General features: G+C 34.8%; 1 protein-coding gene across 3 annotated transcripts in view; it reads right to left on the minus strand.

Annotated features, from left to right (window-relative positions):
- NEBL (nebulette) overlaps positions 1–13,246 on the minus strand; it is a 153,551-nt gene that overhangs the window by 67,891 nt on the left and 72,414 nt on the right. For all 3 annotated transcript variants that reach the window (XM_023533124.1, XM_023533122.1, XM_023533123.1), the window contains 2 exons: positions 12,691–12,792; positions 3,853–3,966 (listed from right to left, as the gene is read on the minus strand). In XM_023533124.1, coding sequence (XP_023388892.1) covers positions 3,853–3,966; positions 12,691–12,792 — 216 coding nt within the window. The remainder of the gene's footprint in view (positions 1–3,852; positions 3,967–12,690; positions 12,793–13,246) is intronic.

A 13,246-nucleotide genomic window follows, 5' to 3' on the forward strand; every position in this document is an offset into this window, starting at 1 on the left:
AACTATGATTTATACCAAAGAGATTTAGAAGTCTTTAAAAACAGCCATTTATAACAAACCGACAACTAATTTGGGCTGAATGTCTTTTTATTAAGCATTCTTTTAGTCAATGTTTTAATAAAATTAAGTTGCCTTTATAAATCAACAAAATTCCAATTCTCATTACATTAAAATTTAACAGAAGGCAATTCTAATGTATAATCAGTTTGAGCCAATGTAGCATCATACAACTTTAATACCTCAGCGTAACACGTTTATTGAATCTTAAACTTTCTCTTCCACAAAGGAATCATTAAGTCACAATTTTTCTATGGGGCAAAATGTTTAGAATATAGGCAAAAGCACCACTGAAACAAAGATTTAAACTTTATAAACGGTATATAAAATAAAGGTAATATAGGAGACTTTGGTGGGTTTTCTCTGTTGAAGAGATGCTAGAAACTATAATTTTTTATTGAACTATAATTTATATTAAACTATAATTTTTTCACCATTATTAAACTAAACTATAATTTTTTCACCATTATTATAAAATAAAGGTCAATACTCTTGAAAAGAAATATTGCCTTTGAGTGGCATGCATCCTTCCAGCTACCGAATTGTGAAATTACCACCATGATATTTTTACTGTATTATTTACAATAAATTCATGTATTAGTTGCATGAATTCTCACATCCTACAGAAATTTAACCCAAGCATGGATGAGGAATAGCCAAAGGCAAAATGCCAGCGCAAGGATCAAAACTGGATGCCAACGACTGAACATGAAGAAAGCAGCTCAGAAAATGAACACACGTGGATTTTAGAAGCACACCTATGAGTCATGGAGGAAAACACGGAACTGAAACCGAGCCACACAGGGGAGAGAGGGATGCGCGTGGAGCTGCAGGGGTGAGCTCCGGAGCTGCAGGACCACGTGAAGGACGGATCCAGGGACTGGGTCTACCTTTGGGCCTGACAGTTCTCTAACTTCCCTTCTCTGCTCCACAGACTGGACAGAATGACGAGCTGTTTTTCCTGCAAGGTCCAGCAATTTACAACATTAATGAATTAAAATCTCTGTGAGCATGAATGATTTAGATGCATAATGCATTGCCAGAAGGACGACAATGGTGGCAATGGTGGAGCAAAGAGGTTTATGACATTATAAACAGAAGTTTCAATACATCGAAGCCCGGGGTAGACACTGAAGCTATAACTCATTATTTAATAGTTTGGGAACCAGGTTTTAACTACAGGTTTGTTTGTTTATTGTTCATTTGTTTGTTTGTTTGTTTGTTTTTAAATCCCTGACTAAGGGCACATCTCCTAAAGACAGCTCTTTGTACTTTTCCACATTCCTTGCCCGGCACATTTTCCCATCTGATCTGTACCTGGCCCAAAGCAGGTATTCAATAAATATGGATAATTTTGAGTGAGCAAGCGAGCAATTATTAAAATAGACAAAGAAATACATGAGGTCAGGTTAGGGTTGCTCATCACCATGGGGCATCCTGAGATGTAGGAAATGAGAGGCTCAGGTGAGCCGGGCCGTCAGTTATGAGAGTCGGTGACATCCCTAAGTGTGTGAAACAGTATGCGGGAGCCGAGTTCCGATGGAATGACCACTTGGCAGGGTACCCAGATATTTTCACCAGGAGATGAAGAAATCACCCTCCCTTCCTGGCTGCACTGAAAAAAACATGGGAATCTTCACAAAACGAAAAGCCCTGTCTCAACACAAACACCTTTAGGATTTATTTTCAGAGAAAATACAAATTAGACTAAGACTTTTTTTTTTTTAATGTTACTGAGGCCTAGTAAGTACCACACACCCTGCCCTGCATAAAATCAAAAGGTGTCTGACTTAAGAATCTGACTTTTAAGTGGCTTCAATCGAATACGGACAGAGGAAGAAAGGAGAAGAAGAAAGGCAGGAAGAACACTTGTCCAAACACTTTGAAGTGTAGTTGTTCAACAAGAAAGTTTGCATTCAAGAGATATTAAAGAGTTGGAAAAAAAAAAAAAAAACTGTGTAGGGCAACAGCGTTGGTGGGATGTGAGCAAGCAGATTACTACTTTTCAGTGAGTTAGTTATTCAAGGAGCAGCAATGCCCAGGCACACCCAAGGAAGCAGGTGCACTCATGATGAGCACTGCGGGCACATCGGCTCCAAGGAACCAGAGGACATCTACAGCTGCCATCAAACAACCCACTTACACCGCTGAGCATTTTGCTGACTTTCAAAGCATGGTCTAAAAACAAGGTTGGGAGATCTGAAACTGGATCATGGATGGATTGAATGTCTTTCTTGTACTTCACCTATGAAAATAACATGGAACAAAATACCATCTAGGAGAAGAAAATATTAAACTTTTGCATTATTGCCAGGATCATGTTTAACACGTTACGAAGTACTAGTCAGTCGTAAATTGACAGATGAATTTGCAAGTAGCCACTAGATGGTGCTCATTTACTACTGAATGAGTCAAAAAAGTTCTTTCTAGGGATCTGGAAATATTTTGATACTTTTTGGATTGTTTACATATTCAGAAAGGGTGATTAAACAGAATCATGTAATTTTAACAGAAATTCTGCTTTGAAAAGCTAAAAGAAATTTCTACTTTATTCTTTAGAAATTACTACCATATTTCAATTACTCTTTGTGGCAATTTTAAGGCTTTTGGTATTTTTCATGCTGTTGACATATAGTCTCTTTTTTACTAACTGCTTTGGAAATATAATATTGGTAATCATAATTAAATATTAATAATATAAAATATATCGAGTACTTACTGATGCCAAATACTTTCCTAAATACTTGATTATTTAATTTCTACAACTCTAGAAGGTAGGAACTTTAAGTATCTTTATTTTACAGATGAGGAAACTGAGGCACAGAACGATGAAGGTATAATACTAAGAAAGGCAGCAGGCACTAAGGTTCCTTTAAGTGTATTCCAACTCTATTTACTTTACGTTTTTCCCACACACAAAAACGAAAAAGAGAAGTCACTCTGATATTCTTGGTGGTCCTAAAAGACAGAAACACCCATTTCGGTTGCTGGTGACAAACAGAAGTTGGTTAATGAACACAAACATACCTTCTATAAACGTTAATGAAAATAAGATATACTATGTCCCAAGGATCTGACAGGAGTTGAAAGGTTTAAATGATCTAACAAAGCTGCAGTTCAACAGTAATTAATCTTAACACTTGAAAAGGTTCTCTATATATCCTGCAACTATAGCAAAGTAATCGATTTTCCTCCATGTTTCTGTTTTGACATTCTGTCTAATTTTAATAAAAGTTTAAGGCATTTTTCCTGTTAATTGAAACTTGATTATTAAAAAAAAAAAAAACATGAAACGAAAACAAATCTTGTGAAGTAGTTCACAGCATTTACATAATAAATAAGAATGAAATTGTAAGCCATTATAACTTCTGAAAATTTCTTTATGATAAGCTACCATGTAACAGGTAGCACTTTACAAGTGCTATTTCATGGGCACAATTACGAGTTAACTGCCATTATAACCACTAATTTATCATACTATACACGATCTTTCTGCAAAACTCTGTAATCTATTTCTACTCTCAATTAGATATAATAGTTTTATTAGTAATACAATTCTTACTTATCAACTAAGTAGTAGTAATCAGTAACATTAATAGCAAATTACAATAATACATTTTTCTCAAAGCTTCAGGAAAATATGCTTCAGTGTTTTCAACTAAAATTGCTTGGAAATTACATGATTCTGTTTAAGTATCAGTGGTTACAAAACAATCAATTCAGAGAAAACAAGAATCAAAAAATATCGAAAATGATTTCTATAAATTACAAGTCACGAGACACAAAGTAACTTACATTACTGGCCAGTTCAGTGGCAATCTGACTTTGCCTAAAAGAAACACTTTCAAGGGGATTGTAATGATGTTTCTTATCCTTCATTTCGTTATCAAATTTTTCTTTGTATTTAATCTGCCATAAAAGAAAAACAAAGGATAAATTAAATAGCACGTTTCTTTTTAAGCTTTCAAAATAACATTTGATTTTTCATTAGATCAGATAAAACCTACCTTAAAAACGAATGATAGCAGTTTAAATTCCTGATACTTTCTTCCATATAAAGCTTAATTAGGCATAAATTTCTTATTTTTTTTAAAAAAAACCCTCTAATTAAACATTGATCATAAATGCAATTACGCATGAATTCAAATCCTATTAACAAGAATTATGCACTAAATTCTCAGGATTTTTAAATGTCACTTTTTCATTTCTGCATTCTTATAATCTATGATCAATTAGAAATTTAGACCATAAATGAATTAAGTCTACCATACTTAGAAAAGGGATGCTAAGCCCCAGAACTTGAATATGAATTTTCCTGAGGGAATGATTCCAAATATAGGACATGGTTTGTAGCAGTTTTTCTTATCATTTCCCATTTGTTCAAAAATTCATTTCCAAGAACTACATTTTCTGAAATGTCCTGGGTCTAATTAATGTCATTTTTTATTCCTCTGCTTTTACTCTATGTTTGTATTCAGCAGCAAAACTATTTCTAATATTTACTCTAAATTATTTTTCTCTTTTCTTAAGTAACTCGAGAGGCACCAAAGAAAGCATTATCAAGTTATCCTGCAGAACTGTATTTTTCTCCATGGATAGAGAAATATGTGAATGCATATTATTATAATTAACTGGAATATAGGTACAAGTTCTTTACCAAACAAAAACTATCTACTCAGATCTCACACCCACTTTGATTGCTGTAGCCAGGAAAGGATTCACAGACTTCAAAAGCAACAGTAAGCTGTTTTGTTCTCTTACAATATTTTTACACTATATAATATCTACAATATTTTGTTTTCTTACAACACTGTCATATTGCACCTTTCTTCATACAACTTAAGGCTATTCCTTGAAAAGGATTTTGTTACAAAGTAAATTGGGGACGGCTATTTTAATCACGTGTAGATTGGGGGATGGTCTCCCTCTGGGGCCTGTATCTAAGAACATAAGGGAGAAAGCTAGTGACAATCTTAGTGGGAACACACTTGGAAAATATTTCAACATGGCTTTCAGGAAATATTTTCTGTTGTGGTTCCACCTGCTCGTAATAACTTTCTGACATTTGCATTGCCTTATAAATTCAGACAAAACCTCCACCAATGGAATACATTTAGATTTCATTCACTATTTTCCACTGTCTCTGGCATCAAAGCAAAGGTTCTCCCTACCTAGTTGACCCCTAAACACACTCTCTACACCCTTCTGCTTGGGTACTTGTCGCGATATTTTAATCAGTGCTTTTGTCTCTCTCTAGGTTTTTAGTGCCTACAGGGTATTCGCTCAATGAGTGGACTCTCTTAACTGACTTCCACTTGAATGGCAGTCTTGACTCAGCCAGACTCACCAACACTCTCCACTTACTGAGTAAAACTTTCTGTCTGAAAGCATGGGCCCCTGAACACACTCTCAGCTGGTAGCTATTTAACTCACTGACCAATCCCACTATGTAATATGGGCTCACATCAAGCTTTCGTTCAATTATTCGCATTCTCCAAGCCTGGGCACCATGAGTGTCTCAGGTATGTACTAGCTAAAAGGCAAATATAGGTTATGGGATCCTCACACAAAAAGAACTCATTGTATGGCCTTTGCACAATGGCACCTGGAGCAGAGGTGACACGCAGGGCGTATTACTTGGAAATTAACCTGACAAATTCCCATCTGTCATTAAATCTGGCACTTGCCCTTCCTGAGTAAAGGAATACTCCTGAAAAAGCAATAATAATCCGCATTGTAATGATTCTTTCCTTCCTCTGTTCATTCAACATTGAGCCTGTGTTGACTTCCTACTACAAGGTAGCATGAGTCCCTACCTGAGGCTGGGAATACCGGCATGACCCAGACACACTCTGTCAAGTCTAGAGTCAACAATCTCTTGCAAAAGCAAATCTGACTGAATCACACTCCCACTTAAGAGCGGTTTACAAGTTAGCTCCAACACTTCTCATGCCATTAGATATGCTTGCTAAGAGTCAACTGAATTTTTCCCTAATCCTGTTTATGCTGGTGGTATTTATTATAATTACAACATTTAATTTAGTATGTCAAACACTAGTAAATTTACTGTAAAAAATCAGTTATTATTTCTACAAGACCTATGTTATTTCCATGAAAGATTTCAAGAAGGCAATTCCCTAAAAAACTATTGTCAAATTAAGAGTAGTCAAGACAACCAGAAGAGTCAGGGGCATGGGATATAAATAATCTAGAAGGTGCTAGATTTTGGATACAATAACAATATATCTTTAACAAAATGTCTTTCGAAATGCAAATCATAGACAATGCAGAGTGAGTATGGTTTGCAAGAAAAATAACACAAAACTCCACATTGACGATTCATTTTCAAAGAAAGGTTTGTTGCTACATCAAAAAGTTGGTAAATAAATGAACACATAAGGGTTTTGTGTTAAAATGAAACGTTAAAATAGCTTTCTAATAGATCTTGATGAGAACTTTATTTTTGAAGATTTCTACCACTGTTTTGCATAGGGCTATATACCTTAAAATTTGAATTTTAAAATGCTGTCTAACCTTTCCAGGTTATTTCTGTGTGAGATTAATTATTTAAAATACACCTGTCATTCAAATCCTTTTAATGAATGTAATAATAAGCAAAGTGTTATGAAATTTATTCTAACCTGCAGTACTCTGCATGATTTGATTTGAAAGTGCCTATGGAAGAAAATTCCAAGAATTTCTCTCATTAATTAACCACTAAGTAAAATAACTACATTATATGAAAAAAAAAAAAAAAACATTTATCAGACACTGACACCCAACTGTCCTTTACCTGCTTCTGGAAGGTTTGCACATAAGAAAATAGCCAAATGGCTTGAATGGTTCCCACTGTTCGCCTCCTGACTGGTTCACTCACAAACTACATATACACACCCTACATTCAATCTTATTTTCAGCCCACAGTTCCCACATCCAAGTGTCTACCTCCCCGTGTACACTCGCATCGCTTAAGGGACCAAGGCAATGCTTTCCGATGATGATAACTGATAACCAAGGAACAAAAGATCTCCCTTCCAGTTGTAAAGCCATTTCAGAAAGAAAGATAGGTGTTGGATGACTTGGCTATGTGATCTTAAGACACAATGTGACCTCTTATATCTAAATCAATTATTTTGGAAACAAACAAAAAGCTACTTATACCTATGACTGATTTCATTTACATTATGAATATCATATATGATAATCTTGATGTCTATCTACCAACTCTTTAAAAAAATAATCAGATAGATGTATAGGATCGAACTCCTAAAAGTTTTATAAAGAATCTTAACAGACTTAGCAGGACTTTGAGAGACTCATACTTGGAGAAAACTTGGAACTGTTAAACTATAATGATATAAGTTAAACTAGTTCCTCCGAACTGCATCTGGACAAGGTGGTGTTTCAACAGTCTGAAGTTGGACCTCTAAAGCAAGGAGTTCAAAGCATTCACCATGAGTGGTGCCAGGCTTCACGATAGCATCAATGGCTCAGATTCACAAAGAGTCAGAAAAGGTAGAGAAAAGCAGACCCTGAACGAAAGCTTTTCATCATAGCCACAGAAACAAATGTTAGGAAGGAAATGGAAAATTTCCTTCCTAACATTTGTTTAATTGTGTGCCTTAATGATCAGCGAAAATGAAAGTAAACAAATAACATAATGCCACGTATCTGTAGGCATCAATTTCTTCCAATTTTGGATAGATCTGAACGAAACGCTGTCAAGCAAGAGTATAAACAGATTTTCATGTAGAACTCACCATAGAAGTGGCAATAGTTTTATCTCTGCCTTCATTTTTACAATAAAACAATATCATACTAACTTTGTAGCAAATGTGGATGATCTAGAGAAATTTGTTTAATTGGTCCATATATATTTATTGAAAGATTAATCTGCCATTCTATAATGGCGAATTAAATGCATATAAACCCTGTCCCCATGGAACCCATTATGTGGTAAGTGAAGTGGTTATTTAAAACACACATATACATATATGTGACTCTTAAAAATTGTGTTAAGAACTATAAAGAAAAAGAGCAGAGAGGGTGATACAGTTGGCAAGTCAAGGGCATGACATTTAAGCCAACACTTGGGTGTAAGAAGGCTGGTAGACACAGTGCTTATCTAAAAGGGAGAGCGAGACATTCCCCAAACCAATTAATAACCCTTATATTAAAAAAATAATTCTTATTAAATTTTAGCAGCAATCTAAAATGTAGTTTTTAGGCTTAAAGCCTATTCTTATCAATATAGCAAATGCAATTTTAGAACAAATGATAATTATTATAAATACAAAAATTTTTCTTGCTATTATGAAACTGAAGAATTTCATTCATCATGTAGATAAATCCCAAGTAACAAATTAAGATGATATATGGATATATTAACAAATTAACTGCTCTTAGAATTTTTTTTTAAGATGATGACTTCAACAGTTACTACACTTACAGCTGAGATACTTGTAAATACACCACTCTTTTTCGGCTGGCATGTGAGATTTACTTTTATTTATTTATTTTTTTTACTGATTGCCTCTTCATTATTTGACCACAATTTTATGTCCCTCCCTAAGTTGTAAAAAAGGCAACTTTACAACTCTAGGAAGGGTTTGGGATGTGTTTCCATTACTTTTTCTGGGTTCGATCCCACAGAGTTCACTTTACAGGTAAAATGGGAGACTTCTTCTGTGCACTTGCTCGTTCTCATCTTTGTATCAGGCAGGGCTTAGTCCCTGCCGTGAGCGCTGGCCTCACCACTGCCTTCTCTCTCACATCCTTCTGGAACTGTCTTGCTCTTTCCTTCCTGCATCCTGACCCCACTTTCTCTGCTGACTGCATTCCTAAATCATTTCTCCCTTATGTATTTGTTTGCCTTTGAGGGATCCTGGATTCACAATCTGCCATTAGTTTAAGAGCAAGAGAATACATGATCTGCAAAGTTGTCGGTGAAAATGAGAACTAGACGATCTGCCCTCGTTCTAGTGAATACACTTGAAAAGGCAAATGGACCATCCCGAGTTCATTCCAGAACTCCTACATATTCATCTTCTCAGGTTCCCTTTTTTCCTGAAGAGTTTGTATACCATAAGTGTAGTAAGAATATTATGAAAAAGGAAAGAAGATGGATAAAACTCGTAAATTACCATCTGCTTAAGTACCTGATCATTTGATAGCTAATGATTTAAGGGGTTTTTGTTTTGTTTTGTTTTGTTTTGTTTTATCTGCCTAAAAACCCATGTAGAGATCAAATGGTAAGATTTTTGGTGACTGAATTAGAAACATGAATATAAAAGCTCAAACATCAAAACTTTTTCTAAGGACTTTCAAATAAGATTATACAGGAGGGAACTTAAGACCGGCCTCTAAGAGCCAGTGTTGTTATTCCTGCTTCATTCTCTGTATGTGAATTCATGTCAAAACACAGAGTGGAATGCTATTCTGAACACCTACCGTAAAATTATTCCTATGAAATTATGTAGTGTTCCTATGGGCCAGGCAGCATTTTCAGTGAGCTTTACTCACAGTGATTCATTTAGCCCTCACAACCCTAAAATGTGGGTATTGTCATATCCCCATTTTACCAATGAGGACAGTGCAGCTGGCAAAATTTAGCCATTTGACCAAAGTCATTCAATGAGCAAGTAGCAGAACCAGGAATTTAACTCAAACAGTCTGATTCTAGAGCCCATTTTCTTAACTACTCAGCCAAACCATAATGCTTTTCTAGAATCTTCTGCATCTCCTATACAATCGAGGAAGTCAATCTTTGCCCCCCAGAAAGGGCTGAAATCGTAAGAGGTCAGATAGTTATGCCGGAAATCTTAAAGTGATGCCAGAAGGGTTGCCAAGTATGTGGCAATATACCCCGCCTCTGACAGGCATTATTGGGACTGAGAAAAGCCTGGAGTCACAGCCCTTTTTGTCCCTTGATAAGAATGTCACCCAGATGAGTCCTCAATTTCTTAGCCCATCAGCCGCTTCCTGAGTCTCAAAGTTGTTTTATATAAGTGAAAGTGTCTTATAAACTGTAAAACCATTATTACGAGACAAAACAAAGTAAAACAATCAATTCAGGTGTCTCTCATTCATTCCTTCTCTCTGCCTCTTTTTCATCCCCGTGCCAGCAAGTCCTTTCAGCTTTTAGTTCCTCTCTGTGTGGATATCACAGGAACATTATCGGCCGGCCTCTGGGTTTCTCGCCTCTTGTGAGGCCAGCCTTTCCCGCACAGTGTTGCCACATAAACCTTCCTCGAACAGTATTTTCTTCACAATGCTTCTAAATCTGTGCTAATGCATTTCTTACCTGAAAGTAGAGGCTACTTGAGAGAAAATGGTGAGAAACAGTACTGATGACTCCTTTTCTGAATTCGACTCTAAAAAGCTCCGTTATTACCTTCCAAAATCACTTTCCTTTTTCTTTTAGAGAACACATTACTCCTAAACTGCTCTCTAAATGTGGCCTATAGTCCAAATGAAGATAACACTGACCCATTTATTACCACACAGCATCTTAACTCCTCCCAATTTCCCATGAGTGTTTATGACCCCCATTTCTTTGCTAGGTCATCTGCCCCTCCTGTCAGACCTCTCTCCTCTGTCATGCATTGGTCCTAATCTTTGTTTAGAATCTTTCTCTGAGCAGAGCTTTCTCTCCCTTTAAGTCCAACTTAACTCAAATCTACCTCCTACACAAACCTTTCTAACTACACCACCCTTACTGATGCCCTTCTCCACACTCACAGAAAGGGGTAGGTATAAATAACAGCTTGCTTTTACTTTTTTGGCATTTCCCTTTCTACAAATAAATTTGAGCATCTTTTTCAATATTTATTAGTTATTTATATTTGCTATTCTGTGAACTGTCTATTCACCTCTTTTGAAGACCACTGATCTTTTTCTATGTTAAAGAGCTATTCTCAGAAAGAAATCTAACTATGGGAGGTGAATGCACAGTGTAAATATATATGTGTGCCTTGCTGTTAAGGTGTACAGCTGAAACTTACTGGATTTCGTTAACCAATGTCACCATAAAAAATATTAAATAAATAATGAAATAAAGAGCTATTCTCAGACATTCCCTTCTCCTTTTAAACTCTAACTTATTTAATTTAGTTCAATCATTTAATTTTATTTGAATTTTTTAAAAGCCTGTTTGGATCCTAACAGGAATTGCATGAGATTCTAAAAATTAATATTGGAAGAAGTGACATTTTTAAAATATTGAGTATTGAGACTCCCAAGAGAATAGTAGGTCTTGTTATTTGTTCAGATGTCATTTTATATTTTTCAGTTAGATTTTTAGTTTTTCTTATTTACATTTTTCCATTCTGAATTAAGACATTTGCAACTCGAGAATGAATATTTCAAAGCTGAAAACACTGTAAATGTATGAAACTTACTGTTTGATATCATTATTGACTTGGCAAATGTTATCTTTTTCTATTGAAAGAGTTTACATTTTCACACAGTCAATCATACCTAACTATTCTTTTATAGCTTCTGCATCTCTGTTCTCATTTAAAAACAGCTCTGTTGTTCCTATGTGGTATATACAGTCTCCTGGATTTTCTTTTTTAGATTTTTAAATGATTTTATTGTTTACATTCACATATTTAATCCATCTGGAATTCATTTTTTATATGGTTTAAGATTCAGGTCCAATTTTATTTTTACCCTGATAGATGGCCAGTTATGTCAGCACCATTTATTAACTAATCAGACTTTTTCCCACTGACTTGAACCAACACTTTCATCATATATTAAATTCTTATTCATACTGGAATCTATTTCGGGATTCCCTATTCCATCCTACTGATTATTTTATCTTTTACTATACCAATCCCATATTGATTTAATTCCAGTGGTTTTATATTATGTTATGGTAACTCATAATTTAAGTTCTCCTTTACTGATCTTCATTTTCATATTTTTAAAGGCTATTCTCAGGCATTTCCTTTCCATTCAAACTCTAAGATCATTTTATCCATACTTTAAAAAAAAAAAAAAAAACCCTGTTGGAGTCTTAATCGAAATTGCATGACATTTATATATTAATTTGGGAGAACTGAAATTTTTATCTATTGAGAACTTCAACCAAAAATACGGCATGTCTTTATAGTTTTTCAAATCTTGTTTTATATTCTTCAATAACATTTTAAAGTTTTTTCATTCTCATCACTTTTCTAGCTCATGATTAAAGCATTTAAAAAAGGAGAAAATTAGTATTTTTATTGATTAAATTATTAAATTATTTTTATTAAATTAAAATTTGCATGCGTGTGTATCTGTGTGTGTGTGTGTGTGTGCATGCAGACAGACAGACAGAAATCTTATTATCTGGTATAACTATTGCTAAATAATAGAAATCCTGGGAAATGTGACAGTATAGCTAGACTTATTAGAAAAGGTTAGGATTTGAGCCAAGAGAAAAGAAAACTCTGTTTTATGCTTAAATTAGACTTATTTTTTCCCTTGCTGGAATTTATAATTATTGTAATCCTATCTGAAATGGTTTCAGAAACATATCTTTGCATAATCTCGCAATTAAAGATATTATCTAAAATGAAATACTTTTCTGTGTTAAGAGGAACAAAATCTCTGAATAAAAGTATAGAATCATCGCTAGAGTCTTACTTGACTAGAAAGTTTAGAAGCTTCCACAGCATGTTCAAAATCTGGTCTTCCAATTACAGCAGGCTCTTTATCCATCACTCCTTGCCCTTTCTTGTACTCTGCCTAAAATGAATAAATAAGAAAATGTTAAATATTTCTACTTTCCAATGAAGAATGACATTGGCATTAGCCAAATAAAACACACAGACCTTGAGTCCGTAAAAAAAAATACTCCTTACAACTCACCAAATACTGAAATGTTGACCACTAAAGTGAGAATTGATTTCATAGTCTGGTTATTTAAATAAACTCAATTTTTTGCAGTAACATAATTACTAATTTTAAGTCATAGATTCTGTCATTATCTTCATTAGGCTTATAAACATTAAACAAAAATTAGGGGGACATTTCTGGGTAATTGAGACCCTGCGCGCTGCATACAGACGGCTTTCATGGCCTTGTTTAGTCTCAGGAACTGATCTAACCCTGTTAGATTAATATACCGTTGAATTTCGGAAATAATTATTGATTTTTAAGGTGATGAAAGCTCATGTTCTTCAACTATTTGGATCAAGTT

This window comes from Pteropus vampyrus, unplaced genomic scaffold (assembly GCF_000151845.1).
Source record: "Pteropus vampyrus isolate Shadow unplaced genomic scaffold, Pvam_2.0 Scaffold96, whole genome shotgun sequence".
NCBI lineage: Eukaryota > Metazoa > Chordata > Mammalia > Chiroptera > Pteropodidae > Pteropus > Pteropus vampyrus.